General features: G+C 40.7%; 1 protein-coding gene across 4 annotated transcripts in view; it reads left to right on the top strand.

Moving 5' to 3' along the window:
* The window catches only part of Opa1 (OPA1 mitochondrial dynamin like GTPase), a 72,763-nt gene that overhangs the window by 44,289 nt on the left and 7,846 nt on the right, over nt 1–20,628 (top strand). For all 4 annotated transcript variants that reach the window (XM_052158249.1, XM_052158252.1, XM_052158250.1 and 1 more), the window contains 4 exons: nt 1,199–1,339; nt 4,509–4,625; nt 5,348–5,441; nt 5,833–5,943. In XM_052158249.1, the coding sequence (XP_052014209.1) occupies nt 1,199–1,339; nt 4,509–4,625; nt 5,348–5,441; nt 5,833–5,943 (463 nt within the window). The remainder of the gene's footprint in view (nt 1–1,198; nt 1,340–4,508; nt 4,626–5,347; nt 5,442–5,832; nt 5,944–20,628) is intronic.

Here is a 20,628-nt window from a genome sequence, read left to right as displayed (position 1 = left end):
ACAGTGGGAAGCATAGTTCAGAAGAGGCAGGGGGAGCCCAGGTCAGTTTAGATAGCTGTGTGCAGTTCTTCTGCCGTCATGAATGACAAGACTTAGCAAGAAAAGGTTTTCCTTTGTTAGAGATGAGAAACCCAAGGAGCTCAGTGGTTAGGACTCCTTTCCACTCTTCTGGAATTCAGGTCCCAGAACCCAAGCTCCAGAGATTCTGTGCTGCTTTCTGGCTTGTGGGCACCCACACTCAGATGGCAAACACACACCCACAACACACACACACACATAAAAATAAATGTGTGTTGTTGTTGTTTAACGAGAACCCATGCTATTTTATGCCTATATATAACCTCTCTTTAGTTTTGTAGGCAAATCCCACTGTGTGAAACATTCTCACTGTCTTAGTGGAACAGATAGCCAGGGTAAATGATAAAGAAGTTTTCTTGGAAAGGGTTTGTTGTTGGATCAGTGATGGTGGAAATGGAGGTGTGAAAGTTCGGCCTGCTTCCCACACATACTGCATAGAGTAGAGTTGTGGGAATGGCCTGGGACGCTTGGCTTTGGCTCACACTGGTAAGTTCCAGGCGAGTTCTCTTACAGTTCTCTCACAAGGTGAGGCTGTTAGTAATTAGCATCTTTTATCAGCCACATCAGAGTAAAGGATTGGAAAAATAGCAAGATAAATTAAACTCAGTTAGCCAATGGAAGAGTCTTATTTTGAAACTAGTGTGTATGTTTTCTTCCCTGCTGAGATTAATATGCTGCAAAGAAGAGGCTGAAGAGAATTAAGAATACTTCTGGAATAGTTTGAAGTATGATTTCTTTCATGGAAGAGCTTCTTTTGAAAAGCATCAAACTACTCACTTGGTATTTCATTGGTTAGAACAGAAACACCTCCTTATAGGCATTTATATTTTTCCCACATGGGCCCACATAGATACTTTTTCTTACACAAAAATTATACTCTAAGTCAGGAATGAAAGTCCTAAGGAGTCTGGTGCTTTAACTTCACCAATAAAACACTGTGCCACAAGTAAGATTCTAGGGCCACTCATTCATAAGGCAGAAGCAATATGTTCATAGGCCTCCTAGTTTATGTCTTATGTAATTACAGTAGTAATGCAGTAGTAATACATTTATTAAAACGAGCCTCTTTCCATAAATATGAAGTTTGAACTGTCTAAACAGCCTTTTTAACTTGTTAAAGTGTGTTCACAATGAAACCAAGAATGAATTGGAAAAGATGCTGAAGGTTAATGATGAGCACCCAGCCTATCTTGCCAGTGATGAGATTACCACAGTCCGGAAGAACCTGGAATCTCGAGGAGTCGAAGTCGATCCAAGCCTGGTAAGAAATACTACCAAAGAGTTGGTGATTTGGCTTAGAGGTAGATTGCTTGTCTAGCAACCATAAGGCCCTGGGTTCAAACCTCAACTCAAAAAAAAAAAAAATTTTTTTTCCAAAAATACCAAAACAAAAAATAAGAAATACCATGGACAGCCAGATGTGGTGGCAGGTCAACACTTGGAATCAGGAGCTGAAGGTCATCCTCTGCAAAAAGTGAGGCTGGACTAGAGCTCTCCACAAGCTCTGTGTCAGAAAAAGAAAGGGGATGGAGGTCTGCTTCCTAAATCAGTGCTCCTTGCAGTGCAGTGTCCCTGCATCCGATGAGTCACAGAGAGAGCTGAGTGCCGAGTTCTACTGTGTCCGTGTGCACATTTACTGCAAGTTTAACTTCCATTTGCTTTTTACAGGGGTGCTCCATAAATTCAGAGTTAGAAATGTGGGTTCCTACAGAAGGGATAAAAGGCATCCAGACCTTGCCTCAGCTCCGTTTTACAGTTTTAGAGTACAACAGTTCACTTATCTAAATATGGCCCATTCATATAGACAGATATTTATGTGTGCATGTGTGTTGGGGAATTGGGGGGGGGGGGGTTGTTTGTTTTAGATAAGGTCTCAGTATGGATGTCCTAGTGAGAATAAGGATGTCCTAGAACTCACTTTGTAGACCAAGCTGGCCACAGACTCATTAAGATTCACCTAAGTTCCCATTCACCATTCCCAGCAACATAGGTAATTACAATGTTTGCAGTCAGTGGAGCTCAATTAGGTACAAGTAGATTTAGGGGGAAATATGCATTTTAATATTTTATTGAATTGGATAAGACCTTTGGATCCAATCTCATTTTCCTCATTCCTGATGATGAATATGAGAACAAATTCTACATGTTAGGCCCTCTTTTTCTTAGCTTCATAATGCTTATTTGCAGGGGGGTCCTTCCTTCTTTCCTTCCTTCCTTCCTTCCTTCCTTCCTTCTTTTCTTTCTTTCTTTCTTTCTTTTCTTTTCTTTTCTTTCATACCACTGGCTGAGTACCCCTGGCTGCCCTGGAACTCACTTTGTAGACCAAGCTGGCATCAAAATCCTAAAAACCATTTGTCTCTGCCTCCTGAGTGTGCACCACCACCACCCAGCAACTGCAAATACAGTGGACTGAATTTTTTTGAAGATTAGCTAGCATAAGGGCTGGAAAGACGGTTGGTTCAGCAGTTAAGAACACTTGTTCTCTCTCAGAAGCCCTGGGTCTGGTTCCTGCAATCATAATCATCTCACTGATATCCCTAACTCCAGTTCCAGAGTATCAGACAGCCTCTGCAGGCCCAGCACTCATGTGGTGCACAGACATACAGACACAGAAGCAAAATACCTGTACACATAAATAAAAACAAATCTTTAAAAAAAAGAACAAATTTACATGACACCCAATTAGAAAAATAAATCCAATGAGGAAAGCAACCTTCTATACCACTGTGATTACTTTTGAAGCTCTGCTTGTATGTCTCTGGACTTACTTTACATTCTGCCTAGGGTCAGGACAAGAAACCTGGTGAGACCCTAACTGCTTAGGCTGCTGTACATGTTACATTATCTGTAAATTGAATATGAGATTTTTAGTTGGTTATAGATATAATTTGTCCGCATGGTCCTCCTAACTCTCATTATTAAAAGTTCATGCAGCTAGGCGTGGTGAGTTTAAGACCAGCCTGGTCTGCCGGCAGTGGTGGCGCACACCTTTAATCCCAGCACTTGGGAGGCAGAGGCAGGTGGATTTCTGAGTTCGAGGCCAGCCTGGTCTACAGAGTGAGGACAGCCAGGGCTACACTGAGAAACCCTGTCTAGAAAAAAAACAAAACAACAACAACAAAAAAAGACCAGCTTGGTCTACAGATCAAGTTCTGAGACAGCCAGGGCTACACAGAGAAACCTGTCAAGGGGATGTGGGGAGAGGAGGCCATGCAAATTGAGCACCCACCCTACTTCAACAAAGGAAAGTAGAAATGCTCCAGAACCTGAAACTTTCCTTTCCAACCTGATATCACTAGAGAATTCTTCATGTGACAGAATTCAAAATGCAGGTACACAGTATTATAGTATGTATAGTATGTATCATTACTTTTAGACTGTATGTATAAGGTATGTGTAAGTGTTTAGACCTTTATTCTACCTCCAAGGTGTATATGTAAATATTACAAGATCATCCTACCCAAAACTCCCATCTGTAGAACAGTCTGGTCCCATGTGTGTCGGGGCAGGAATGCTCCAGATCTCTGTGCTTTGACACATCTAATTTTAGGACACTCAGGTTAATGCAGTGGTGGTTTTTCTCTTGAAAGTAGAGTGGACCAGGTTGCTACTTGCTGCAGACAAGAAAGTCTCAATTTGTTTTCTTTGTTTTTTTCCTAGTTACATTTTGTTCAGTATAAAAATATGGGATGGGGGAGGGGGGGTGGCTTCTCAGCTGTTGGATTGTGTTAGTAACACTACTCCCTTTAGTAATTGTTATCTCCTGGATGGGGTTGGTATTGTTGGGCCTACTAGCATTATTGTTGTTACTAGATGTGACAACTAGTACATGCTCTGACAGACCATAGTGCCGCAGAGGTAGGGGCACTGTTGTCAGCTGGTGGACACAGTCTCTGCCCTTAGACAAGGCTTCTGTGCTCTCCATGCCTTGCCTTCCCCACCCATCCCTCACCACCCGCCCTGTGCAGTGAGGACAGTCTGGATGGAGATGCCCGCTTGCTTAGAACTTTGTAGATTTTGAAGTGTGTAAACTAATAAATCTAACATTTGACTTGAAAATTTATATAAGTGGATTTAAAGGTATTGCTTTTAATTAACTCTTTTGTAAGACCAGATTTCTTTGTGTAGCCCTAGCTGCCTAGGAACTATCTCTGCGGACCAGGCTGGCCTCAACCCCACCTGCCTCTGCCTCCTTCATGCTAGGATTAAAGGAGTGCACCACCACTACTGGGCAACAGTTTTTTTTCTGTTTGTTTTGTTGTTTGAGACAGGACTTCTCTCTGCCCTGCAACTCAAATCTGTAGACCAGGTTGGCCTCGAACTTGGAAACCTGCCCCTTAGTTAACTTTTAAAAGTAAATCTTGTATACAGCTAACTTTTAGTGGACAACAACATCTATCATAACATTGGTTTTTCTTTTCTTATTTTAGATTAAGGATACTTGGCATCAAGTTTACAGAAGACATTTCTTAAAAACAGCTCTAAATCATTGTAACCTTTGTCGCAGAGGTTTTTATTACTACCAGAGGCATTTTATAGATTCTGAGGTGAGGTCTCACAAAGAAAAATAAGTAAATTTTAGTAATAATTGATGGAAGAAAGACGGTAAAAAGTAAACTTCTGCTTTACTATGAATCTTAAGCCCTTGAGCTTAAGAAAAGAATGTGTAACTTATAAAGAATAACCTTTCATCTTGTTAGAGATTTACCAGTTTAGCAGTAACTGACTTCCATGTGTATCATCAGGAGCTGTAAGAATGTGTTAAGAGCGACAGTCTCTTGTACCCAAGTGACTGGAAACAGTTTTGTGTTCGTATTTAAGAGGAGGATGTGTTTAGCATAGCTGTTGGCTTGTGCGCTAGGGACCGTATAGGAATGCTGCTTTATGATGCATTTTCTGTGCCGTAATTATTTTCTCACATCACTGATTGGAATGGACATAGCTAGCATTCCCTTTAAAGCAGCCCCTAGGTGGCAGCACACTTCCGCCTTCTCACATTTTCTCAGAAAGAAAATGTTTTAAAAGAGCCCTTGAAAAGCTCTGCTAATCTGTGCTGTTGCTAAACTGAAGCTTATTCTAAGTGCTTTTCTGGGTTTATTTCAGCTCAAAAGAGGTGTGTGTGTGTGTGTGTGTGTGTGTGTGTGTGTGTGTGTGTGTGTTAGATATGCACTGATATTTTTACTAAACCTTAGGAAATAAGTTCTATGTAATTGATCTAGGCCTTGTTTTTCCATTTCCATCTGATCTTCTGAACGGTTCACCATCCCAGCTGGAATGCAATGATGTGGTCCTGTTTTGGCGAATACAGCGCATGCTCGCTATCACTGCCAATACATTGAGGCAGCAGCTCACAAACACTGAAGGTAAGACAACTCCTCAAAACACAGTGATTAGAAAAGCCTTAGAATCATAATGTGCTCTGAAATATTAATTAAAAAATAAATTACAATCAGAAAATAATATGGATAAAAAATGCTACAAATCTACTTCCATTAGATTAAAATTATAATAAAAAGAGAAGCATCCTGAGCATTACTTTGTGTTTTTGAAATTTGTATGTCTGTTGTTATGGCTTAAGAATATGTCATCCCCAGACTGTGGATAAGGTTTATACTGATAAATGTACTAGAAAATGAGAAATGTGAATTGAGAGGAATAACTAACATGGTGATGCTGTTTTCGTTGTATCAGGAAATTTTTCATTTTATAAATTTATGAAAACTGCTCTTCTGTGTTTTTATTTACTTTGAACAGTTAGGCGACTAGAGAAAAATGTTAAAGAGGTATTAGAAGATTTTGCTGAAGACGGTGAGAAGAAGGTTAAGTTGCTCACTGGCAAGCGAGTTCAGCTGGCAGAAGACCTCAGTAAGTCCTTTCTCCTCCCCCAGCTTCCTGGTTCTCATCCACATCCTCATGTCTCCCATTTACTCTCAAGCTTAAAGAACAAGTCTCAGCTACCTGTGTATGAAGAACTTGTTTTATTCTGAATTGTTAAAATAAGACATTGACCTAAAATCTTATCACTTCCAAATACTTGAATGAGCGTTTCCTAGGAATAGAGATTTTTCTCCTAGCAACTCGCAAAATCAGAGTGTCACTGTAGCTAATCCTTAGACCTCATTCATCCTTTATGTGGTAGGTATTGTCCTACCACACAACACGATGTCTAGGCTCATTCCCTAACAGAATGTACTTACTTTCTTCTTTCCTTTTTTGTTTTAGAATGGTATTTAGAAATCACGGTCTAAGAGCTAGATATACTTGTTCGTGAAATATGAGTTCTTAGGTATTCCCAGTCAAAAATGTGTGTGTGTGTGTGTATGTGTGTGTGTGTACATGCATACCTACTCCTAATTTTGTGTATCTATTGAAGACTCTTAAGTAGAAGCGCACTGTTCCAAGTTGTATCCAATACTGTCTGGTCTGTTCTTGACTTTGCTCTTTCCCATACTTGTAATTCTTTGTTTGTTTGTTTCCCTTTTTAATTAGCTATATTCTTTATTTACATTTCAAATGATTTCCCCTTTCCTGGTTCCCTGGAAAATCCCACAAGCCCTCTCCCTTCCCCCTGTTCCTCGGTCAACACCCACCCCCCATTTCCCTATCTTGGTAATCCCCTACATTGCTGCATCAAGCCTTTCCAGGACCAGGGACCTTTCCTTCCTTCTTTTTGGTCATCATTTGATATGTGAATTGTGTCTTGGGTATTCTGTGCTTCTGGACTTATCAGTGAGTACATACCATGTGTATTCTTTTGGGATTGGGTTACCTCACTTAGGATGATATTTTCCAGTTCCATCCATTTGCCTAAGAATTTCATGAATTCATTGTTTTTAATAGCTGAGTAGTATTCCATAATGTAAATATATCACATTTTCTGTATCCATTCCTCCATTGAGGGACATCTGGGTTCTTTCCAGCTTCTGGCTATTATAAATAGGGCTGCTATGAACATGAGGTGGCATGTATCCTTATTACATGCTGGGGAATCCTCTGGGTATATGCCCAGGAGTATATACCAGGGCCCTGTAGTAATATCATGCCCAGTTTTCTGAAGAACTGCCAGACTGATTTCCAGAGTGGTTTTACCAACTTGCAATCCCACATGCAGTGGAGGAGTGTTCTTCTTTCTCCCCATCCTCGCTAGCACCTGCTATCTCCTGAGTTTAGTGTGGAACTGGCTTCTAGAATCCTTAACATAGTTACTTATTTTGATCAGTCCTCTTAATATATAACCAAACTTTGCTACCACCCCCCATTATACAAATGTTAAGCTTGGAATCTTAGCTATCTAATACCAGACCACCACCACAGTGCCTCACCCTGTGCCGTGTCCTCTTTACCTTGCACGCTGTGGCATCCTCTGAGAGGCTAATCTTTATAAACTCCTTTCCCAGAGTTCATGATCTGACCCTTGTGTCAGGGGTCTCCGCATCCTGTCTGTCCTGTATCCTCTCCCTTACCTGTGGGTCCTGAGGGTCCTCTCCTCTGAAGCCAGACCAGGCTTTCCTGGAAACTCTCTCTACATGCTTGTACTCCAGCACACTGCATCAGCGTACCCCACACAGATGTGTACCATGGGACCATGCTGCCGGCACCCTGCTAGCTCTGCTTGGGCTTTAGGCCTAGAGCATCCCACCTGCAACTTTGCTTCTTGGAAGCATGTTTGGTTCTTAAAGGCTGGAAACTTGCTAGCGTGGATCCTAGCCTGGATCTTAGAGAGCCCAGGGTGATCAGAGACGCATTAACATTATTATGTGACTCTTGGAGTCAGCGCTTCTGAGTCTAGCTAGGTATAAGTGTCCCCTTCTTTGAGCTTGTGAAACTGTTTTTCATTTCAGAGTGTGCTTAAATTTATTTTTTCTGATATGAAAGAAAACAAACACTGAGTAGGAAGAAGGATTTCAAGGTTGGAAACAGTTTTTAAGTTCAGTTTATAGTTCTGTAGTCAGCCACAAAAATATCCAGAAGAGATGGGCAGGCAGGGTTTCCCTGGCCTTGTGCCTGTGCCTCGGCCCTGCTCCCCTTTCTGTCTGCGCCGCCCGCCTGCCCATCCTGGCGTTCACTTTCAGGTTATCTGTGCTCCCGTTGCTTTCTCTTGGCACTCTTGCTTTATTCTTTCTTCCTTTCTTTTTTAATGTATATATCTCATTTTACTAATTTCCATTTCCATCATATTTGACTGTTTCCTGCCTCTTTGGAAGAGTAGTTAAGTTTGTGCTTCTGCAGAAACCCTGTATGCAAGCCTGATTCACTGTTCAGCTGTTGTATCTTACATACGGAATCCTCAAAGCCCCACAAAGCTTCTGTGCTGGTAAGATGTCTGTTGTGGTGATTCATAAGGTCATTCAGCAAACATTTGGAAGTTCCTGACTTACAGTTCCATGCTTAGTGTGAATAATTTCTGTGTCCCTTGGGATATAGCTATCAGACTGAATTAATTCAATGGATTTTACCAGCTTCTATATTTTTAAGTGACAGAAAAATGATGTGCTTTTTTATGTCTTATAATAGAGCCTATACACTCTCATTACTCTCCAGTTGTAATTTGATTATTTAAAGAAAGTATATTACTAACTCAGATATGTGATCTGCCAAGCCAGGTTCCACGTTCTGGAGATTTTCCTAAGTAAGCAGTCGTAAGACCCCCTTGAAGTGATTTGTGACTTTTGTGCAAATAGAGTTATGGTGTTAATGTTCAAAATAATGTCCTTAAAAGCAGGGGTTCACCCATGACTCATCGTCATCAGTCACACTAACGGAGATGAGCCGTGACTGCCAGTGGTTTAAAGTCCCGAACGTCCCTTTCTGTACTGCTTTTCTTAGGTCTAAGAAGATTGGGAATATAGTCAGGGATGCTTCCAGCCAGACTGCTCTCTAGGCTTCTTAGTCACGGCTGTATGGTAGGGAACAAGGTGTCTAGTCTTGCAGATGCATTTGGGATATAGGATAGGGATTTATATTGTGCAGTAGAGAGAGCTAAGCATGAGCTCAGATTGTGAATAATGCTGTCACATAGAGTGTACTAACATGTTGGTAACTGTCATGATTTGCCAGTCATAAATGTACCTAGTTTTCAATCATTCATCACTTTGGATATTTACCAACTGATTGTTCGGTAAAGTGCAGTTATAAGTAGTGTGTCATCTCTACCAAAGTAAAGCAATAAGATACAGTTAAGAAGATCAAAGAAATGGGAGTAAGGCCCACATCTGTGTCAGGAGACTTGACAGAAGTCAGGACTCTTGGACACACAGCAGTATTCATAGCAGGACCATGGGAAGAACAGGATGAGTCTGGAATTCTTTAGAGTAAGAAATAAGGATGTGTTTGATGTGTGACGTGTCGTTATCACACAACACAGGCACTGGTTGATACTGCAACTGGTAGACCTCAGGTAATTGAGACAGTGACATATTGTAGCTTATTGAATGAAACACAAATCCATGAGTTAGGAATTATATGGGGGGAGGGATGAAATTAGTAGTGAAGAATAGAATGTTTATCTTACCACCCAAAATATTCTCAACAGAAAAGATCTATTATTGATTGTTTTAAAAGAAAATACTTGCTAATTTTAAAAGGTAACTATATCATGAAAAAAATCTGAGCAGTCACCACCTGATTCATATAGTCAAATCAGAATCCTATGCCACCTTATAGAATGCTGTTTTTACTAAAGATATATGACTTTAGATGTGGCAGTACATCATAAAAACCATAAGTAAATACTGTCTACAAAATAGCTGGCCTGAGGGCATCGGATATATCAAAGACAAGGCAAGACTGAAACAGGAGTCCAACCAGTCAGAAATGTAGTCTGTATCCCTTGCAAGTACTGTATCTGTATTGGTTTCAGTTTGTTGTTTGTGATGTGCTTGTTCAGTTGTGATTTATTTAAGGACATACAGTTGCTTCCAGCTGTCTACATCAACATTTAGATGTGAGAAAGCCTAATCGCAGTAAATGCTTCTAGAGAGATGATGATTCTATAGTTACAGCTTTTCTGTAGCCGGGTGAAACAGGAAAAGAAAAACGTTTATATTTCTAGCTAATACAAGATCAGTGTCATGTGAAAACACAGAAAATGGGACTCACAGATATACTCTGACGATGTCCAAGAACAGAGTACTCATGGGACACTTGAGTGAGATACATAGTTCATCCTTCTGTCTCAGTTTCTCCCTACAGTGTATAAACAGGCCATGTGACCTTTATGAGAATCTTGATTCTGTAGTAAGAGCAAGCTCAACAGATTCTAGTGTCTAAATGAAGAACCATCTATGAAGATTTGGATTGCATGTGAATTTTTTTTAAAGATTTATGTATTTGATGTGTTAGTGTTCTGTCTGCATGTACTCATACATGCCAGAAGAATGCATTAGATCCCATTATAGATGGTTGTGAGCCACCATGAGGTTGCTGGATTTGAACTCAGAACCTCTGGAAGAACACTTAACCACTGAAACAACTCACTTACCTATGAAATTTTAGTAGTGTGCCTATATATCAAAATTAAGTTCTATTAAAATTACTTTCTTCTAGGTGGCAAAAGTTGTCCTTTCTATAATGTTTGAATTCATGATTGTCAGCATATTAAAAACAGAGTACTGACATTCTGAGGTCTGTTCTGTTTTCCCCACTATAGAAGTTTAAGCCCTGCACACTAATAACACTGGTTAAGTTTCCTCGGTACATGGTGAGATGCCTTTACATAACTCATGTCCACTGAGGCCCAAGTTATACTTTGTTGTTGTTTTGGAACAACCCTGGCTGTCCTGTGGACTCAGAGATCCACCTACCTCTGCCTTCAGAGTGCTAAGAATAAAGGTGTGCGCCACCACCGCCTGCCTTCAAGTTATACTCTTTACTCCTTGTGTATGCACAATCACTGATAGCCAGGGATCAAAGGGATAGTGTCAATCACTGATTTAGACAGCTTGTTCTGAAAAAGAATTATTTTACTGATTATATTACAAGTTTCTAGCTCTGTGCAAAACATGAAGTTTTTTATGGATGTGAGCTAATATTTGTGCCCTTGTCTAGAGCCTGGAGACTGCTTTCCATAAGTTCTCACTGGGGTCTCCACCACAGATTTGTGGCTTAACAATAGTTGTTTTTCTCATAATAAAAAATGGAGACTTAGAAACACATAGTATCTGATGATTTTTTTAATTTATTACAGGACAAAACTCAAGGCTTTGGAAAGTATAATTGTATACAATTACCCTTTGTATTGAGATGTGTACATAGTGGAATGTCAGGGAGACAGTCCCCTGGGGTCAGCAGTGATTTTCTTATCCTTGGTCATTCCTGCCACGAAAGGAGACTTTCACTTTGTGAAAACCTCTAAAGAAACACCATATACATGGTGAATTCAGTAGATGAACTGAAGGAAGCCTGTCTTTATTTGGCCTATAAACTTTCTCCAGACTGCCAGGTCCCACTATAATCAGAGGTGCCCCAAACCTGGATGTGTTCGTCCCTCTCCCCCACCCCACCCCACCCCACCCCACCCCCCACTGCTGGTCTCAAACTCTATGTAGCTAAGATTTTGAACTTCATGTTCAACTCGCTCCCGCCTGCTGAGTGCTGGGAGCAAGGCTTCTAGACCCCATGCCCAGCAAACTGTCCCAACTGAACTACAGCCCCAGGCCCCAAACTAAAGAGCTCTTCAGTGTGTTGTGTTCATACCTGAGTCCTAAGGTCCAGCTGTGACATACACCAACCCTTTCCATTTTAACTGGCTGTTATTCTAACTTTTGGGGTTTTGTTAAGCAGGGTTAAGGTGTTGAAATGTTCTCTACCAAGTTTCTGTATATTTTTTCATATTTACCAATATGAACATAAAATGTATGAAATATAAAAACTAATAAACTCTGGCTGTCATTGTGCATGCACATTGTAATGGTGCAGTTGAATAGTGTTCATGTTAAAAGCAGTGACTCAAAGTGGCTGCTAATTTAGAATTTTGCAATATCCCCTTTCGCCACCCCAGTTAATCTGCTCTGCTGACTGCTCCACCGTGCCCGAGGTGGCAACAGCTGGCCTTTGTACCCGAGCTCAGAAGGATTAAAGAGCAGGAGAGCAGCAGTGTGCGTGCATGCGTGCGTGCGTGCGAGGCCTCTTGCCTCTGTTGACGGTTCTTTATTGTTTGATGCCTGAGCATCTCCCAGACAGCAAGCAATTGTTACTGGAAACTTAGAGCTTGTTTCTCTTGAGCGCATACAATGCTGCTCCGGCTCCTCTTTGTGTTTCTTCTCGTTCCCAGCCTCCTCTTATCCGCCATCCTGTGCTCTCTCTTGATAATTAGAAAGGAGCAACGATACAACCTTTGTATCTTTGGCTGTGTGACACTCACTTGTCTATAGAGACTACAGATATGAAGGGGTTTTTTCCTCTGAATTACCCGATATTCAGCAACAGAAGTCATGTTTACTATGAGAACTCTGCTCACCATGGTTAATATTATTTAATGACAGAAAACAGATGCATTTGTTCATTTTAAAATTACAATGACACAAGGGAAGCAACAGATGAGTAAGTGACAGATTTGTAAGGCCACAATTAGGAACCTAACAAAGCCTCCTAAGTCTACAAAGATGAGTTCAGTGACCCAAACACCATCCTAATTTATGGGATAGTTGTAAGAATTTCTTCATGCCATTTTAAATCTGAATTTAAACGCAGGTAGGGCATAGCTAACAGAAATACAGTTAGCTGGAATGTTTTTGTTTTACTCTGTTCAGAGAGGTAGAATGTCATGTGAGTCTGAGATTTAATTTCTGTTGATTACTTTGTATTTCTACTCTTCCCTGGCACCTGCTACTGTCAAGGATGAGATCAATGGACCTGGATGATACGGGACTGAAACCACCCACAACGCTTATTAATTCTCAACGGGAACCTAACTTACAGGAAGTTGCCTGTGATTCTGGCTGCTCGCCACCTCACCGCCCCAAGCGGGTTCTACAGCACTCTTCTGTTCACAGCAGGGCAGGGTCCCTTCATTAGTTGGGACAGATTAGCTAAGTAATCTTGGCTAAAGTTGTATTTAAGTCCTTTGAATTCCAAATGTGGTAGTCAATTTTGTTTCTGTAGATTTAACAAAAGCAATCAGTTTAAAGGAAAGGGTGACATTGAATTTTAGTACCGAGGTCCAGAGGAGAAAAGGGAAGAGGGAACTTGAGAGATGGCTTCTCATTGCTCTTACAACCGGCCCAGGTTCAGTTCCCAGCACCCACATCAGGCAGCTCACAACTGCCTGGACCTCAGCTCCAGGAGACTCAGCACGCTGTCCTGGCCTCTGGGCACCAGACACACATGGTGGCCACACAGACGTGCAGGCACTTAGACATGCACTGGAATAAAATGAAAGAAGGGTGGGCACAGAGCGGCAGGGCGGAAGGCAGGAGCAGTTGGAACTGCCGCCCGGCTCTCTTCTCCTGTGGCCCTCTCCTGTTTCGTTGGCTCCAATACTTGCCTGGCTTCTGGACAGGTTCTGTCCCTCTTTTTCTTATGCCTTCTAGGTCATTACCATGTCACCTAAACCAATATTTTCCTCCTACCTACTTTCTTGCCCTCCCTCAGTGATTAAAAGCATACTTAGCCACTGCCATGGCTGTGTCATTGAGCAGAAAGAATACTGCCTTCTCACTGCATAACTGTAAATCAGCCAAATGACCATCCAGAGAAAATACTATCATGACTATTATGATTGACCCGCCCTAGCAAGATGATTTGATTCATTCATGAATTTGTTATGCCTTGTATTATAGATCGCACATGGTCAGTGAATGCTCAATCTCTATTTTTCTTTTTATAAAATTAAAAATATATTACAATATTACAAAATATAACAGAAAAACACAGTAAAATATCTTAGTGACATAGGAATATTTTACATATTTTATAGCCTAAGAAATGAACTTAAATGAAAAAATATATATAAAGTAAGTTCACAGCCCACAATTTTCAGTTTGAAAGGCTGTTAGAAAATGCATAATCCACAACCTGAAACGATTTCAGGCTCCTACCTATCAGCTTTTTCTTTTTTCTTTCTTTTTTTTTTTAATTTTAAATTTTTATTTTTTATTTTGGAGAGGAAATAGTTTATTTCATCTTATCCGATCACTATTTTAATACTGACTTTTGTTAGCCCTTCTCTGGACTTCAAAGGGAGGGAGAGAGAGAGGTGCGGGATCTCCTCTGTCTCACGGAAGCTCTTGCTCCATCCCTTGGGAGCAGCTGACTCCGCTGGATTCAGCTGGTGCCAGCCCCTCTCTGACTGACTTCTTGTGGTCTAGCTTTCACAGCATGCAAACCACTGATTTATGGGCCCTCAATAGTTCCCTAATTGCTAGTCCATCCAATTCACCACAGGAAAGAATAAAAAAACTTAATAATTTCCACATTAAGAATTTAAGTTTATCACAACACATTTTCTTTGGCATTCAAATGTTGTGAAATGGTTATATCTAGTTATGTATGTTTGTAAAAAGGAAAGATTGCTACTTTTTACTGCAGAATAAACATTTCTGTTTTATGTTACTATTAACTCTTTAAGACATCGTTTCTGGATAAGAGTTATTTTGTAAGTTCTGCCATTGTGAAGGTATTTTTCAGAACAAGGGGAAAGTGACAGCAACTGAGAAAATAAAACGAATTCTTTTTACCTTAAGCGTGCACGCATGAGGTGGGCTCTGCTCTGTGTTATAGGCAGAAAAAGACAAAGCTGGCACGAAAAAGAAAAGTAGTCGTTGGAGAGAAGCCTCTGTGAAGGTCATTTACTCACAGAGTGCCTGTGCCTCCCGAGTGCACTCTGCTGATACTCATGAGGATGCAGGTTCAAACTGAGCCGGCAAAGCTGGATGTGCTTCTTAAACCCACAGTCGAGGAACAAACTGGTGTAAGAGTAAAAGGATATTTACATTATATTATATAGGCTACTACGGTCAACACTTTATTAGCAATACCTTTTTATTTCTTTAAATGCAATTTTAGATGATTAAACATTTATAAATGGTAATTTGTAAGTTATTCTTATAAATGAGATCATGATTATAAATGAGAATAAAGGCAATGTTATTGTCAGTAATCCATGAATTGGATTTCTAGTGGGGATTTTTTGTTTGTTTTATCTTGAGGCAGGGTCTCACTGTGTGAAAAGTAAGGCTTAGAACTCACTGTTTAGAGCAGGCCGGCCTTAAAGTTGAAGGAATCTGCCTGCCTCTGTCTTCCAGCCGGAGAGGTAGGATTAAAGGTGTGGTGAACCCAGCCAGCACTCTAAAGCGGTGCTTCTCGCCCACCCCAATGCTGTGATCCTTTAGTGTGGGTCTTCATGTTGCAGGGACCCCCAGTCAGAAGATTAATTTTGTTACTACTTCCTAACTATAATTTTGCCACTGTTATGAATCATAATGTAAATATTTTTAGAGACAGAGGATTGGCAAAGGGATTGCAGCCCATAGGTTGAGAACCACTGCTGTAAAATAAATTCTATTTATGTGCTAGTATGGAAGCCAGGATACATATTTAAAACTAGAATTTTTTTCTCTTCTAATAATGCTTATCATTTCCTTGATGAGCAGTATAAGAATGAAATAATAAAGTTAAAGTTGGGGTTAAAGCTTTTCAAATTTTTCTTTAAAGATTTTATTTTGTTTTTTATATACAAGTGTTTTGCCAGTACATATATAAGTGCCTCATATATGTATGCATGCCTCATGACTGAGGAGACCAAAGAGGGCTTGGATCCCTGCACCTGGCCTTGTAGACCACTGTAAACTGCCATGAGGGTGCTAGGAATTGAACCCAGTCCCTCTGGAAGGGCAGCCTGTGCTCACCTCAAAGCCAGTCAAATGTTACATATTCTCTCCAATTCTAAGAGGATGACATAGAACCTAGTAGTGGAAATACAAATCTGATCACAATATATAATCTGCTGGCTTATGAAAGTATATAAAAATAAAATCAAGTAAGGCATAAACATTTTGTGATAAGGAGAACTTCTTGGGTTATAGAGCCACTATTGACACCCTACATTGAGTATGTGGGAATATACTTCTTTTTTTTTTTCTTTTGGTTTTTTGAGACAGGATCTCTGTTTAGCTTTGGCTGGCCTGGACCTGGCTGTGAAGACCAGTTCATAAAGATTGCCCTGCCTCTGCCTCCATAGGGCCTGGATGAAAGGCATGGACCAGTATGCTCACTGTGAAGTACATTTCTTAGGGGTCGATGGAGGTGTAGGTTAGTGCTAGGAGACATTGCATAGGCTTACATCGTGCCTCACGGTGGATTCAGCCTCTGCTGTTGGAAGTCAGTGGGTTCTTCTCATTCCGTCGTGCGTGGTTGTGTGGGGAACAAAGTCAAGTATTGCTTGAACTGGGGAGGTTTTCAAGTGTCGCAGTTTCTCTTTAGGGAGATTTTTTTCTTTCTCTCTTACCATCAATATATAAAATAGTCCATTTTATTTATTCTTCACACATCTCTCTGCTCCACTCCAGGTTTGTACTTTAAAGTGTACAAGGAGGCTGCTATTTTTTATTTTACTTAAGTACGTGAAGTGACTTCTTATCCCCTTTCTGAGACAGGAATTAAGATTGCTTTGCTTTGTTGTTAATCTTTTGTCTCCTCCATTTTGCACAACTTCTTACTCTGAGTTGTGTACACAGCTCTGTCTTTAATTCTAGTATGTATACTACCAGGAATTAGGTTTTCAGTTTTTTAAGTCTTTTATTATTGGGGGTGGGGTAGGGACAAGTACAGATTAAAACTGTCCCAAGCAGAGATTATTACCATTCTGCTTGTAGCTCAGTAGGCTGTTGATTGCGGCCGGGTAGTGTCTTGAGAGCTCTGGGTTCTCTCCTGCCCACGGACTTTGAGGTCACTGTCAGTGCACGGACATCCAGCGTCTCATCTAGCAGGGTGGGCTACGGGTCGCTTCCTTTTCTCTATACAGCCTTGGTTTTAAAGTACTCAGAGAACAAGTGACGTTAATAAAACCAAAACTTCTAGAAAAGTTCCTTTATAGAGTCGTGTGACCTGGAGGCCATGTTATAGCGTACTGTCACTCTCCTTGAGAGTCGATCCACCTGCTGAGGACCAAGGCCTTCCTGTGTGCGCGTGCCTTCATCATGTCTTCCTTCTCCAAAGATGCCCAAACTGTTTCCCCTTAATCGTAGTGGACGGATCCTTCCATGCAGTTCTAGCCACCGTTTTAATCATGATTCTCTTGTACTCAGGGGAAAATGTATGCACGCAGCCCTGCTTCTTAGAATCCACTTGTTTCTTCTGAATATTTTATTCTCATCGAAACTGAAGTTTTTCCCATGGACTACTAAAAATGAAGAGAGAATTATTATTATAAAAATAGATTAGCTGGGCGGTGGTGGCACACACCTTTAATCCCAGCACTTGGGAGGCAGAGGCAGGTGGATTTCTGAGTTCGAGGCTGGCCTGGTCTACAGAGTGAGTTCCAGGACAGCCAGAGCTACACAGAGAAACCCTGTCTCGAAAAAAAAAAAAAGAATAGACTATGTTCTATTCAGAAATAGAGGATCCTTCCATGTAACTGCATCATTTGTTAGTTTGAATTCTGTGTCCTGCTTGAACCGCATCTGCCCCTCGGGCTTCACAGAAGTCTCTTAGAGCTGCATGAGGCCTGAGAGGAGGCATCCCCCACTCATTCATACTTCCAGGTTGATGTTTGCTGAGGTTCGTCAGCTAGCCAGGTGCATGAATGTTTATGGCAGAGTGGAGGCTGTCTTTGTCAGCACCGGTTCCTTTTAGAACTGACGGATGGTTCTGTTCACCTGGGTCTTGGGTTTCTGTTTGTGAGTGACCATAGACACAACAACTCTTGTGATTTAGCTTCTTATTTTGTAATGTTAATAAGTGTCTCAGAGCTTGTTTTCTTAGTGAAACCAAGTGCCAAGAATCTAGAGTTTATATGCACATATGCCCCCTTCATATGCGTGCACACATACCTGTCACTTTTTTAATAAATCATTTCTTTAAAAAAGAATCTAGAATTTGGAACCAGAGGGATAGCTTAGAGGTTAAAAGCATGTACTTCTCTTAGGAAGGATCTGTGTTTGATTGCAGCACCCATGTCAGGCAGCTGAGAAAAAGAAAGTAATTAAAATTTTGAGGATGATTTCTAATTTAAATAATATGTGACATCAATTCTGGACTTTCTGTGTTTTGGCCCTTCCTGCCCCTACTGCACAAGTGCAGGTTGGCACTTCTGATCCAAAAGGCTGGAACGTCTGAAACTTGAGTACTCACGTGATACTCTCTGACTTTCATATGGTTGAGCATTTTAGATTTTCAGATTCTTAGTTTTCAACTAGAACAGCAGGAATGTGTAATATTTCTGGTCCCAAACATTTCTGACTCAATAGAGACAACTTGTATTAGTAACTAGACCGCCTTATGTGGTGTGTGCTTTCAACGGGCTGGACAGTACTTTGCCTAATAGAGCATCTGGTTAAGAGCTAAGACTTGTATTTCATTTTTTATTTCATCTCAACTTGAGATTGACTAAAGCTTTCAAACATAAATCAGAATTATATTTTCTGAGCTTATATTTTTGTCTTCTTTTAAAATTACATTAATGAGCTGTTTGCGCCTCTTCCCTGTGATTCCTTTATCTGCTATAACTCCGTTTTAAAACTTCAACACTGAAGGTCTTTTGACAAACCAATATTTATAACAGTTTGACAGCCGGATGAGGAGCAGCGTTTGTCTTTGTAACAGCTTGAAGACAGGCCCTCTCAGGGCCCAGTCAGGCAGCTACAGTCCTGGCCTCCCCCTTGTGCTGGGAACCATCCTGCAGCACCTCCCACGGGCTTCCTTGTCCCATTGACTACCCATTCACTTCCCATCTGTTTTGCAGTCTTAAAGGAACAGAAGGGGCCCTCTTCTTATAAATCTGTCTTTGCAAGTGATAAATGATGCCCTCTCTCTTTAAGGGCTGCCTGGGTGGTTTTTCTTTTCTTACAGTGTTTCAGCTTTCCTCCTAGCAAATTTAGAGTAAAATATACTTTTAAAAATAGGAGAAATACGGAAAAGAGAAAACATTATGAAATTTTAAAGCCATAATTAATTTGATGGAAAAGAATAATTTACTGACTTTTTCCATCTTCTCAAGTAATTGCCTGTGTCACTATATCTTTGAAATGTGATATTTAGATTTTCTACACTAACCATACACTGACAAATGAAATGATTCCTTTTGACAAAGTATATTTTAGCTATTAGAGAAAAAAGAAAACACTATATCATGAATAAATTAGAATATCAAATAACTTTACATTTTTATTATCATAATGTGAGTTAATATAATTTGAAATATTTTGTGTGCTGAACCCAAATAAATGACTCCCAGTATACATTTGTAACCTCATGATAGATTCTTTTACTAGAAAAAGATGGTTATGAATGCCATAAAAGCTTTCCTTTTTTTTTCTTCTTGGTTGCTGTTATATCTGGTCCTGAAAATATATGCTATAAATACTGCTAATGTTGGATTTTCTAAGAATTGAGCATAGCAAAGCATGAGGGCATAATTGTAATCTCATAACTCAAAAGGCTGAGTCAGGAGGATTGCCATGAGTTCAAGGTCAAAACCCAGCTGGACTACAGAGTGAGTTCTAGACCAACCTGGGATATAGCAAAGCCTTTTCTCAAAAAAAAAAAAAAAAGTAATAAAAAAAATTTTTAAAAAAGTCTTTTTAAAAAAGGAAAGAAAGAAAATAATTCTATATAAGTAATATTTTTCCTTCCATAAGAAAAAAATTCCCCAAAGGTTAAATGTGACAAATACTGTCATTTCCACAACTAGCCTACAGAATGATTTAAAAAAAAAACATTAATATAAAAAGGCCACATTTAGAATATTGTTAGACTGCGAGTCTAGCTGTGTGTGCATATCTTCCACAAAACGTATGTGAGGCTGGTAACACTGCAAGGACATGCTCCAGAAAGCGCTGTGTGCTGGTGCCCACTGGGAAGTACAGCTGGATAGCCGGCTCTTGTGGTCACCAGACCACTGCACAGCAGTCTACCTTAGGAGTAGGAGAGAGAGAGAGAGAGCCACTGGTGCACACAGCGGATAGAAATGGCTAATCAGTCCTCTCAATGTGGGCGCAGTTAAACAGCAGTGTAAGTCAGATGGCCACACCTGAGTTTCTGGGGCTGCTGGTGGTCGTGGGCTGGTGGTGGTGGTCGTCGTCCTCCTCCTTCTTCCTTCTCTTTTTCCTCCTCCTTTCTCTTCTTCCTCCTCCTCACCTTCCTCCTCTTCCTCCTCATCCTCTCCCTCCTCCTCTTCTTCCTCCTTCTCCCCTTCCTCCTCCTCCTCCTTCTTCCTCCTCCTCCTTCTTCCTCCAGCTCTTCTTCCTCCTCCTCCTCTTTCTCCTCCTCCCCTCCTTCCTCTTCCTCCTCCTCCTCCTTCCTCCTCTTCCTCCTCCTCCTCCTTCTTGCTCCTCTTCTTCCTCCTCCTCCTTCTTCTTGAGGCTGTCATTGTTGTTATAAGTCTCATGTAGCCCA

Source organism: Apodemus sylvaticus, chromosome 15, assembly GCF_947179515.1.
Source record: "Apodemus sylvaticus chromosome 15, mApoSyl1.1, whole genome shotgun sequence".
In the NCBI taxonomy this organism is placed as follows: Eukaryota; Metazoa; Chordata; class Mammalia; order Rodentia; family Muridae; genus Apodemus; species Apodemus sylvaticus.
Note: the sequence above shows the minus strand (reverse complement) of the source record. Positions and strands in the feature narration are given on the sequence as shown.